The 12,686-nt window shown below is 37.8% G+C and overlaps 1 protein-coding gene across 7 annotated transcripts in view; it reads left to right on the plus strand.

Moving 5' to 3' along the window:
- dnr1 (E3 ubiquitin-protein ligase defense repressor 1) overlaps nucleotides 1–6,886 on the plus strand; it is a 26,840-nt gene extending 19,954 nt beyond the window's left edge. For all 7 annotated transcript variants that reach the window (XM_017622379.1, XM_017622381.1, XM_017622383.1 and 4 more), the window contains 3 exons: nucleotides 4,073–5,022; nucleotides 5,530–6,192; nucleotides 6,267–6,886. In XM_017622379.1, coding sequence (XP_017477868.1) covers nucleotides 4,073–5,022; nucleotides 5,530–6,192; nucleotides 6,267–6,396 — 1,743 coding nt within the window. In that variant the 3' untranslated portion in view covers nucleotides 6,397–6,886. The remainder of the gene's footprint in view (nucleotides 1–4,072; nucleotides 5,023–5,529; nucleotides 6,193–6,266) is intronic.
- Nucleotides 6,887–12,686: the final 5,800 nt, after the last annotated feature.

The raw sequence follows: 12,686 nt of genomic DNA on the forward strand, positions 1-12,686 counted from the left end.
AAAAAAAAAAAAAAAAAAAAAAAAAAAAAAAAAAAAAAAAAAAAAAAAAAAAAAAAAAAAAAAAAAAAAAAAAAAAAAAAAAAAAAAAAAACAAAAAGCCAACGAGTCGCTCATAAAACAAAAAAAAAAATAACAATCAAAATGAATCAGCAGAGATCTTCCGCAGCGATCAACGCATGTTGCGCTCTTGTAAAAGATATACACTTTGCGCACACAGCAATTTTGTATCTCTTCAAATACTCGTACTTTTTCTCGTGCGCTCTCTTTTGGCTTGTAGGAGTAATTCGAGATTTTATTGGTGCCTTTTTTGTATGTGTGTGTCTATCTGATCGCCCATCTGTTTTGAAACGGCTTTAACCCGCTCAAACTCACGAGTTTGACAACAAAACCCCCCTTGTGGGTATGTACATATGTATGTATGTCATTTAAAGCCAGACATACGTGTTGGCTTGGCTTGCCACAGTCTATGGTATGGTCTACTCGCGCTTTGAAACGCTAGTATGAAATATGTACTAATAAGTCTAAAACAATAGCAAAATTTTGCGAAAGGTATGCGAAGGTATGAGGAAAGAAAGAGTAAGCTCTAAAACTTTAAGCTAAGTAGAAAAAGAAGCAGAGAAGTAGCNATACATATGTATGTATGTCATTTAAAGCCAGACATACGTGTTGGCTTGGCTTGCCACAGTNCTCTTTTGGCTTGTAGGAGTAATTCGAGATTTTATTGGTGCCTTTTTTGTATGTGTGTGTCTATCTGATCGCCCATCTGTTTTGAAACGGCTTTAACCCGCNTTGTAAAAGATATACACTTTGCGCACACAGCAATTTTGTATCTCTTCAAAATACTGAAGACTCATCAAATACTCGTACTTTTTCTCGTGCGCTCTCTTTTGGCTTGTAGGAGTAATTCGAGATTTTATTGGTGCCTTTTTTGTATGTGTGTGTCTATCTGATCGCCCATCTGTTTTGAAACGGCTTTAACCCGCTCAAACTCACGAGTTTGACAACAAAACCCCCCTTGTGGGTATGTACGTACATATGTATGTATGTCATTTAAAGCCAGACATACGTGTTGGCTTGGCTTGCCACAGTCTATGGTATGGTCTACTCGCGCTTTGAAACGCTAGTATGAAATATGTACATACTAATAAGTCTAAAACAATAGCAAAATTTTGCGAAAGGTATGAGGAAAGAAAGAGTAAACTAAAACTTTAAGCTAAGTAGAAAAAGAAGCTTAGAAGTAGCAAAAAAAAACGTGCTGGAAGTGCGCAAGCAAGCAGACAGACATGGAAGCTTAACTGGGCACATGCGCCTATAGGTGCTCCTTATTTGCATACATATGTACATTTTAGGGTGGTTCTTAAAATATCAACATCAAGTGGCACCCATTTTATTTTGTTCTACGAAAAAAATTAAGACATTCACAAAAATTTTAAACACATTTTTAGGGCGCTACCAGTGTTTGAAAAAATTCAAAATGTTTTTAAAATCACAAAAGTTTGACAATATTCGACATTGACCAGCTATAACTCGGCGAGTTTATGAATTTATATGCATTTTCAAAATTTTTCGATTTTTTTTTTTTTAATTTTGAATGTTTTACAACTCTGGTAGCGACCCATAAAAATGCGTTAAAATTTTGTAATTTTTGTGGGTGCCCCATATAAATTTTAAATTTTTATATTTTTAGGACCACCATATATATGTATGTATGTAAATACTTATATAGATATTTTTGGATAGCGGCAGTACAATTTAGCTAACAGCGGCTAGCAAAATAGCAAAAAATTTGTATGTACATTGAATTTTCACATAGATACTTCTATTCAAATAGTATCTCACCTGGAATCTTTATTAGCTTCGTGCATGCTATTGTATGCAACTACATACATACATATGTATGTATATACCAGCTCGAGNCGTGCATGCTATTGTATGCAACTACATACATACATATGTATGTATATACCAGATATAACAATGCTCCGCAGTTAAATAGAAATATTTTTCAAGAGAATACCTATTATAATTTAAAAGTTTACTTTGCAATAAAATTACCTTTTTATCGCACTTTAGAGCAGTGATAATTATTTAAACAAGAAAAAAGTTTTTTTTTATGGCACACAGACAGCCGCACCCACAAGTTCGGCGACGTGACTGACTACCTGCATACATACATACCTATGTATGTACATAAATATTCGGTTTATTTTTGATCTCCACTCGCTCGCAGGTTGATGTCATCGCATATTGTGCTCTACTTCGTTTGCAGTTTTGTTGACTTTGGCGGTTTATGAGTTCAAGAAACAAAAAAAAAAAAAAATATAAGAATCAGTAAATCGACTGCAAGCAAGACCCATATTTGAATTAAGACGCAAATTAATGGAGTTAAAATAGCATTTTGCACAAAAGTATGAAGACAGCGTTGAAAAATCAAATAAATTCCAAAATTATAGAGTTAAAGAAAAGAAAGCGAAAGTTTTGAATTTGAATAATTAGAGCTTGGAAAATGTTTCGTAGTTTTGCTAAAAGACTTTGAAATATTTTAAAAATTACTTGCGCACTTTTTCTTGCAAGCTAACCTCCCCATTCTCCAAGCTAACCGCTTCAAACACAAATTGAATTGACTTAAGACCGTCCGCGCTGCTTCACAACTGATTACTCGCACGTTAATCAATTTATTAGATATATTTTATTTTGCATAACGAATTACCCTTGAATATTTCCATGAAAAAGGTCTAATGAAAATTTTTTTTTCGTTAAACTTGGCGTATGAGTGATGTGATATTTTTTCCATTAAATTGAACATCTACTCTAAGGCGCTAAACAAGTGTGGCCATACGGCTTCAGCAACACCTTTTACAACTTTCTTGGGAGAGAAAAGCGGACTATACAACCTGACGTAGTTTCGACAGTTCACACGTTGTTTCGGCGTATGAGTGATTTACTCGCATGAAATCAGAAGAAAAAGGAGAAAATGATAAAATTTTCGCATAAAATTGCGACAAAAATGTACTAAGAATCAAGTTCTTACAAATATTTGATGAACTAAAATTAAAAAAAAAAAAAATCAACGATCGGAACCCAAAACTAGATAAAAAAAATCAGTTTTAACATTCCAAAATAATTAAGATATAAAAAGGAAAAATAATAAATCAAAAATTAAAAATTAAAAGGTAAAAAATTAAAAAAAAAATTAAAAATTTCAAAAGAAATAGGAAATTCAAAAATTCATAAAAAAATCAAATACTTAAAATCTAAAAAGTAAAAGTTAAAAATACGTGTTTCTAAATTTATTATCTCCAAGAAAGTCCTTGAAAAAACTGCTTTATTAACCGACTTCGAAAAAAGAAGGAGGTTATCAATTCGTTAAAATATTTTTTTTTTATGTATGTTACCGCATAACTTTGGACCACGTTAACCGAGTTCTATAATTCTTTTTTTAGAGTAAAGGTGGTATCCCAGTGGTGGTCACGTACATAGATACGATCATCTCTTAAATTTTTATTTGAGAATTGAAGTCGGTTTTGTTTCTTGCTTAAAAATTACTTGTTTTAACTGTTATTTTGTTTTGTTAATCAGCTCTCTTTTTGGGAGGCTTTAGCAACCAGTGCCACACCTTGTAAATTAAGTATTTTTTTTTTTTAACTGATTTATTACACCTTCGCCTAATTTATTATTGCCGTGTTTTGCGTAGTAACTATTTTCCGCTCAATCAATATGTGCTAGTTACTATGTACATATGTATATTGCCTAAAACGATTTATGCGATATCAGCAAAATATCGCTTATCTTTAAACGGTTTAATATATTTGTAAACTTGGTCTCATAAGCTTTTATTGATATCGCATTAAGTTAAAGAAAATTACTAGCATTAGTTTTAAAATTTGTTGCAAATACACGCTCAATTTTGATAATTAAAATGCATACAAACATACATACTCCGATGCATTTCATATCCACATTCCACGTTTATCTCACGCGCCAATCTTCGTCGATTTGTCTGTCCACTTGAATACAGAGCTCATTTACGCCAACAATTCTAACCCACGCTTCCCCCTTCTTATCTTTGTAGGTTTGCAAAGCACTCGACATCGTCTGCGAAATGGAATATTTTGGCCTCGAGTACTGGACACCCAACCAGGAGGAATCGCGCACGCGCCAATGGATCAATCTACGTAATCGGCTTTCGTGTGACAACAGCAGCAGCAGCATACATTTAATGCTTGCATTACGCGTCAAATTCTGGGTGCCCGTTCACTGTTTACTCCAGGAGAGTGTGCGTAACATTTTCTACATGCAAGCGCGTTCCGATCTGCTGGAAAAGCGCCTGCGCTCACATGACTGGAACAATGCGGCCAAATTGGCAGCGTTGTTGTGCCAAGCTGATGGTATACGCTTCAATCCATTATCGCTGAAGGCGAAATGTCCCACACAAGCGCGCAGAGGCAGCGGAGGTGATGTAACCGCACAGCAACAACACTCACACAAGGAGCGCAAGGACAAAGAACATGTGTTGTCGTTCAAGAAGCGACGCCTTTCAAAGCAAAAGTCCACAGAACATATTGAAAATTTACATTTGCCTGCCGTTGTTGCCGATGAAGGTTCGACTGCTTTGTCTGTGACAATGAAATGTAGCGGTAATGCCAACGCAACGTCACAATTAGCAACAACAACGACGACATCAGCGTCGGGAAGTGATGTGACAGAAAATGATACAGTGTCGACATCGCCGTTGTGTATATATCAAAGCTATATTGTCCAACCGGTGTGTGCCGATGACGGTGTTGACGCTGATATGCCGGAAGATTTCTATCATCGCATTGCAGTGGAACATGGCAAGCTGGCGACACTGAAAATGACACCCAAATCGGCAAAGTATTGGCTATTGAAGCAAATTCAGGATCTCGAAGGCTACGGCGAGGAGGTGTTCAGCGGCGTGACGACGCATGAGAGTTCGGTGCGTTGCGATGTAGCCGTGGGCGCTAATGCGATCACGACCTGCGTGGGAGACGAAAAGAATGTGTAAGTATTTTGAGATGTAAATTCCTTTTTAACCGACTTCCAAAAAAGGAGGAGGCTATCAGTTCGTCGGAAAATTTTTTTATTTTATTTTTTTTTTATGTATGTTACCGCATAACTTTGGACCACGTTAACCGATTTCGATAATTCTTTTTGCAACGGAAAGGTAGTGTCCCATACTAATTTGGTTTAGATCCGATCATTGAATCATGAAATATATAGATATATATATATTTTTTTAAGTCCTTTTTTTTTTTTTGCTAAAAATTACTTGTTTATGAAGTTATTCTACAAGACAATTAAAAAAAAGGCAGGGGATTCTGTGTAGTCAGAAAATCAGAATAGATAGGAGCCGTTTGACGTTTCAAAGAAGTTCCTGAATAAATTCATTTTCGATTGTTTTTGCACACGACTTGCTTGTTTTTTTATTTCATTTCAACTCATTGCTAGTTCTTGATTTTTTACCGCTCCCATTAATCAACCATATTTTTTTTCTCATCACTCTTACAGCATCCCGTTCAGCGCAATCGCCTCTGCTAAATCATTTCGTCGCACATTTAAGCTGGAATATGTTGGCGATTGCAATGATCGCCGAGAACTCGAAATCAAGTTGCCCAAACATGCTATTGCCGCTGGTCTTTACCGCTCCATAACGGAGCGTCATGCCTTCTATGTCTGTGATAAGGTACGTGGCGTGGTCACCAATCAATTCACACGCGATCTCAAGGGCACCATCGCCTCCATGTTCAAAGAAGATACCGAATTGGGAAAGCGATACGTGTTCGACATTCAGCGCACCTGCCGCGAAGTGCATGATCAGGCGCGTCGCATATTACACGAAAAGGGTATCGAAGCATTAAATAACAGTGCTGTCGGCGGCAATGGAGATCTCTACGATAGTCTACTCGGCGGTGTTGCTCAAACGCACAGTACGAGTTCGCCTTCGCCGCTACAATTGGCAGGAGAAGCGCCGCATTTCGATGATATCTGTGTGGTTAGCGATAAATTAGACTTGGCGCTGCGTGAAAAGGAGAAACGTGATGCGGCCATTGCACGTTGTGTGGAAGCGCGCGTTTCCGAAGCGATGACCTGTAAAATTTGTATGGATCGTGAAATCAATACTATGTTCAATCCCTGCTCGCATATAACCACCTGTGCAGAATGTGCGGCGAGGTAAGTTCGGAGAGCACTTCACTTGATGTATGGGCTATATTTTAAGTAATTTGTTTCCATCTTTTATTTTATAGATGCATCCACTGTCCCAATTGCCGTGTAAAAGTGACGAGTACGACGCGAGTTTTTCTTCCACCTGAATTACGAATAAGCGCCACTACTGCACCTGCATCCGTCACGATAAGCTGTGTCGCTGCGCATTAGTAAATGAAAAGAAGAAAATGCATTTATAATGAAATTATTGGCATTAAATGCGGTCTGCACTGAAAAAACAAGCATCGACTGTGCCGAACAAAACAAAAAATCTCGAAATCGTTCTAAGCGCTAAGGCCAGTTTTTTATGCTTTCAATTATGTACGTAGACGCAATGAAGGCATAGATTTATAGAATATAACTTTTACTTTTAAATTAAAAATAGAGTTATGCAAATAACTGTACTGTATGTAATTAAGACTTTGAATTAATTTAAGTTAGTTGACAAGTATTTAAAAACACATTTTACCTTATTAAAAAAAAAAAATAGTATTTCAACAAGAACACAATTTTTGCATATTTTTCCTTATAACTTAAACAACTTACGGAAGCCATGTTGTATGTATTCATGTACATATGTATGTATGTACTATTGACGTTTTTTCAACATCGATTTCGCAGCCATCAAAACATTTTTTATTGACATCGTAACGAAGATAATCTTACAGTACATAAACTAATTCCAATCGATGAGCATTTTTTGAATTCTTATATATTGTTTAAACTTTTGTAAAGTTTTGTTTGCTTATAAAAGTACTTGCGATTATAATATAATTTCAAAATTTATATAACGCATACTGAGCGAAAGTGTGTTGAAACAAAAAATAAAAAAATAAATTAAATCCAATTTAATTAAAAAAGAAAGTCAAGTCGCATTTGCAGTTTTATTTAATTTGTATACATTTTAAATAAAAGCAGTAATGAAATCCAATATCATTTCCAGTCAAACAGTCGAATGAGCTTGGTTCGAATTCGGCATTTAACCGTGTTTACGAATGCTGGACTTCTCCATCAGTTTTAGTTTAGAAATAAAAGGGGCTGTTTTTGCAGTAATGCCGCAGTAATGCATAATGGGAACAGCAACATTCACCAAAAATTCGTGGCTTCTACAACAGCCGAAGTGTCAAAGAAGTCTAAGGGTAAGAACATAGTGGAGCGGCGAGCAAAGAGCAAAGAGCATCGAGCAAAGCGTCGATTTCAAACGCATATGTTTCAATGGGAGACCGCATAGTGAAGAGCAAAGCGTACACACACGTTTGTTATTGAAGCTTTGCTCTATGCTAGCTCTTCGCTTTGCTCGCCGCTCCACTATGTATGCGACCCTAAGGTATGTACCTATAATGAACGATATTTTAACAATTAAATATTATAACACATAAACCGACGGTGTGCACTGCGACCTAGAGGTCTATCGGGCGCTCTGCTCTTCTTAACACTTCCGTTACCAAGATCCGGAAAAAGGGCAGCCATGATTCAAAATTGTATGCAGCGATGTTAGATAACCTTAAAATATATCTCCATACCCTCTTCAGAACGGGACACCTTCCCTGAGGCACGTTGTGGATTTCTACATTTTGACACTTACCGAGGGGGGGTTGTTGTTTTTGTTGTTGTAGAGTTTAGTCTCTCAGGCGTTATCGCTCAAGCTCAACTAACGGTAGACCCAAGAAGGGTGCAGCCTCTATGGGGTCTGTCCACAGGGGACGAAGGCGTCAGCTGAGTGGGGTTTTGTGTGCATGGGAAGATATGTTTCGAGTCGTGCGGGCGAAGTTGTGCTATTGTGGTCCTAGTCTCCGTCTCGTCCACGTCAGGTGGTTGTGTGCTCAGTAACGGCATTCTTCTATGAACCTCTGCACTTCGTCCGTCAGTTCGCATAGATGCCATGCCTTGGCGAGGGCTCCTCTGCAAGCAAGTGTCTGTTCGGATGTCCACGTCCGTGGGATTCTTTTATTGTGCTGGACTCATACTCGATCAAATTTGTAGAACACCAGTCTGGTACTGCCAAAAATATTCAAATATGTACCAATCGTGTGATCCCTGCTTTAGCTATTGCTGTTCTAGTGAAAATCCCTCCGAAATAAAATGGTGTACAGCGCAGGCAGATGTGGCAACACTCTGTCCGAAGACGAAAAATGCATCGAATGTCAGAGCAAAGCATACCAGCGGTTGACAGTTCTGTTCAAAATGGACGCAATGTCTTTTGTGTTCCCATTCTAGATCGCGTGAGCAGAAGTGATAGGTTTTTGCAGTTTACATTTTCCAAATAAAAAAGTGGAGTGTAAAAACTGAAAAAGACCAATGAAAATGAATTTGTGATATACTGCAAGTAATTGGGTCGTAAGATTTGACCAAGACCCAATGGGAAATTGCAAATTACGTCCGAATAGTGAAGCCCATAGAAATAGCAACTCGGATAGTGTCCGATGGAATTTTGTAATACACCAATTGTGAGTTTTCTTTGTGACCTCACTTTTTCCGTTTCGGTGTTCGGGTGCGTTGAGAACTATAAGCTGCGTGCTGGTAAAAGTTGGCCAAAAAGTTGTAGTGCGTAATACAATTTTCATCGCATTCGCTAAATAACCAAAGTTGGAGTAATAGCTAACAACAATACTGCAGTCGGAAAAGATAGCAAAAACTTCAGAAGCAGAAACCAGGGCAGGCAGTTGGTGTGCGGGTGTTTGTTTGTATGTCAGCCCTCAATGAACGAATGCCTGGCTGGACACACGAAAATCCGAGAAACGCACCGAGAAAGAAAATTGAAGAAGACGGTGCGAACGATCGGGAATTGTGACTAGTAGTTTGGGATTGGGCAACTTTTTTGTTTTATGCAAACTTTTATCTTCTTTTTTAATGCTGAAAAATTATATGGATTAGTAAAACAATGCAATACGCATGCATATTCTACTTCCACGTATCACATAAATATGTAGGTATCTTGTGTAAGTAGACTAAAGCTGAGAAGTGTTGAATTTGTAGTAAATGTAGCAAAGCATTTACGCATAATTGTATAAAATTATAGCTACGTCAAGCTATTTTAACTTTTACAAAAAAAAAAAAAATAAAAATTGCTATCCAAATACCAAGCAACAAATTTCGAAAGTGCCTACAAACAAGGACAAATTTTAATTCCTTTAAAATATAAAAAAAGTGATAAACCCGGATAATCGCTTAGCGTTTGGTCCGCTAATAAATAATTAAATATTAAACGCGTTTTCCGTATTCAATTTTATTCATCCAAGAGCGACTTTATTTTATATTTACCTTCATCATTGATCCAGAAAAAAAGCGTAAAAATAACCATCAGAAACTGCTACAGAATAGGTAAGTATGTCGTATATATTTTAAAAGCTTTTACTATCTCTATACCTAATCCATATATTTCAGAAATATATTATGGAAAAAGGGAAAGTTCATGTAAAAAGCGAACAACGTGGCGTGTCTACACAATCACAACAACAAGCAACACCAAAGCTAGCTGAAGGTCATCTTGCTGCGTCACTGTCACCCGATTCGAAATCGTCCCCTTATATGGGAACGCATCACAACTTGGATCATTCGCTACAGTCAGCATACTATCATCCTCAACGTCCATCATCTAAAACAAATCCAGCCAATATTTCGGAATGTGATACTCTCGGCAATTTCAGCTAACGATGGCGTATTCCCTTTGTGTTACGTTTGCGGTGGTAACTGGCGGCTGCGAGTCTTTACGTATACTACCGAATCAAGAATGTCCAACGGAACCATATTTTCCCTTCCTAGAACGCCATGAGACCGCCTAACGGCGTGCCAAAGGTAGCGAACAGTCAAACATATGTAATCGCTTGTATGTTATGTTATCGATCCTTGCGAGAACAATGGGATGCATACGAACGGAAGAAGAAACCGCATTTGCAACGCTTATATCATATGAAACGGTGGATGGCAAAAATTACATAGGCGCCGACATCCAAACGCAAGGCGAATATGCTGCTCAGGTGCTCGGCTTGAGTGCTGATCATTTGCAGCATGGCACTTTGCATGAGGATTTCGCTTACTTTGGCAATGTGCAGAGGACACCAAATCGCGCTGAATACGAACGGCCGGCGAATGTGGTAAATCAATATTTTCCTTGCATTCAAATGAGCCGCCATCGTCACTACATTATGCTCAAACGACGAATGTCCCTAGCAGTTCATCGGCACAACAGTACTGTGATTATTACAATCGAAATGTTAACGCGACCTTAAATGGCCAATTGACGCCACAACCAAAAGAAAACAAATAGCTCCACGCAGTTACCTAAGGGTATGACACACATGAATGAGGAACCTTCCACAGTTGAAACACGTAAAGCAGTTGCCAGCGGTTCGCCGTATGAATCACTTAATATAAAATCATCATCATTTGCGCATCACAAATTCAAATTGGGACAGATTTCCTATATGAACTCAGCTGCAGCACGCCACGATCTAAATCCACCAAATGAAGCTCAAAAACCTACTTCTAATTTAACTTCTGATAGCAAACAGCACCAAATACAACCATCAGCGACAAGATCGCATCAGTCCATATGATTATGGTATTGCAGCTGGTGGCGGAAGTCATTCGAATGCCCCTTCGATGGCTGATGCCGACGATACTGGTGCCGCTTTAGATTTGCGAAACTCTAACAACATTTGTGAACCCTATATGCTATCATGCGGTACCTCGCGGCAAATGTTTAGAAATGCCTCGCCTAGCAATACAGCCAACCAAGTGGATGTCGGCATACTGGATTTGTCAATGCCAGACAAAAACTCATTGACTGAAGTATGTTATGTTTGTGGTGATGAGCAGCGGCGTGGTAGTCTCATCGAACTCAGTACTGTACGTTCCAAAGATCTGAAGGGTCGCCATCATCCGTACTTTCCCATTTTCAATGAACAGCATCCACGTCCGCCACGTTCACGCCCAAAGGATCCGCGTGGCATGATACAAGCCTGTCAGCTATGCTTTGAAAATCTTATACAACAATGGAACAGCTATCAGGTAAGTCGATGGAGAGAAGGAAATGCAATTGTAGAAACATAATTTATAAATAGCAGAGTTTTTCCAAGTTTTAAGCTTTGATTATAACTACAGTGACCATCCGTCCTGTACTGGATATACCTGTTTTTTGACCAATTGTCCTGGTAATTTATTTATTCTATACAGGACGCCAAATGTTCTGGATTTTTTTAATATCCTGTATTTGTCCCGCATTCGGTGTTCAGTATTTCCACGCTGCATCATAATGGCGTGCTCTATGAAACAATTTTAAGTGATGTTGGTATATGATCGAATTTTCTCTATAAACAGTTATTATTTTCTAATCTGAATGTCTGTGCTTCGAATTGAGGAACACTTACAGTGACCAAAATATAAATTAGGACATCAACATCTTAGCCAGGTTTGGCTATTTTGCTTTTGGTTACGTTAACGTTTATTATTTTTTATGAAGGTAAATCTCTTTTCCATATAAACCATATAAATCAAAATTTCCGACTTTTTGCAAAAACTGTGAAAATTAATTCTGTAAAGTTTCATCAAAATCAGAGTGTTTAGAAGAAAGTTGATTTGCAGTTTTGTAGCTCATTAAAATTTAGTACAAAAATGTGCAACGTTGCTTGGCTCATTTGCTTCCCCATAAACAAAAAAAATTTCTAACATACTAATGAGAATGCTAACATTTTCAACAAAAAAAAGTTGCCAAAAATTAACGGTAAGTCCTAGCTACTTAAGACTTGCACCTTAATAATAATAAATTAACGCTTACACAACACGTTGGCATTTGGCCGAGCTTCTCCTCCGATTTGTGGCGTGCGCCTTGGTGTTTGTCACAAAAAGGGGAGGAACCTACAGTCTTACGCCGACTCCGATCGGCGATTGTATTTTTATGAGACGCTGTTTTTTTATGGCAGCAATACACTCGGAGGTTTACCACTGCCTGCCGAGGCGACGTTGTTAAGAAAAAACCTTTTTTCAAAATCTTTCTGCGATGTTTTGCCCTGCCAAGTGGAAGCGCGCACTGCTTACCACTACACCAGAGTCGGCCGCCACTCTCGTAACCTAACCTAAAAAATCATATGGCACACACAAAATTTTGTTGATACCTTAATTCACCTAACTGGTATGCAGCAGTTTCGACAGCTTGCCGCAAACAACATTATTTAAATACCCCTTTGTTTACAAAAAAATATTTAATTTTCAGCTAAAATGTAAATTTATCAATCCACCAGAAACATTTGTTTAACATTGGCCTTATCTTCCAAGTTATTTTTTAACCGCAACGCAGACCTGCTAGCTAAGCTTATTCCGATGCTATATACACGTGTGTCAAGTTAGCACTACACTTTTCGAAATTGGAAAAGTTAACTACGGCATTAATTGTAGTGTTTTTGTTGTAAATTTGTTGTGGAAAGAAAAAATTTGTAGCTCTCGTTTTTTAATAAAAAATGGTA

This window comes from Rhagoletis zephyria, unplaced genomic scaffold (genome assembly GCF_001687245.7).
Source record: "Rhagoletis zephyria isolate East Lansing unplaced genomic scaffold, Rhagoletis_zephyria_1.1 Rzeph_scaffold_02778, whole genome shotgun sequence".
NCBI classification, from domain to species: domain Eukaryota; kingdom Metazoa; phylum Arthropoda; class Insecta; order Diptera; family Tephritidae; genus Rhagoletis; species Rhagoletis zephyria.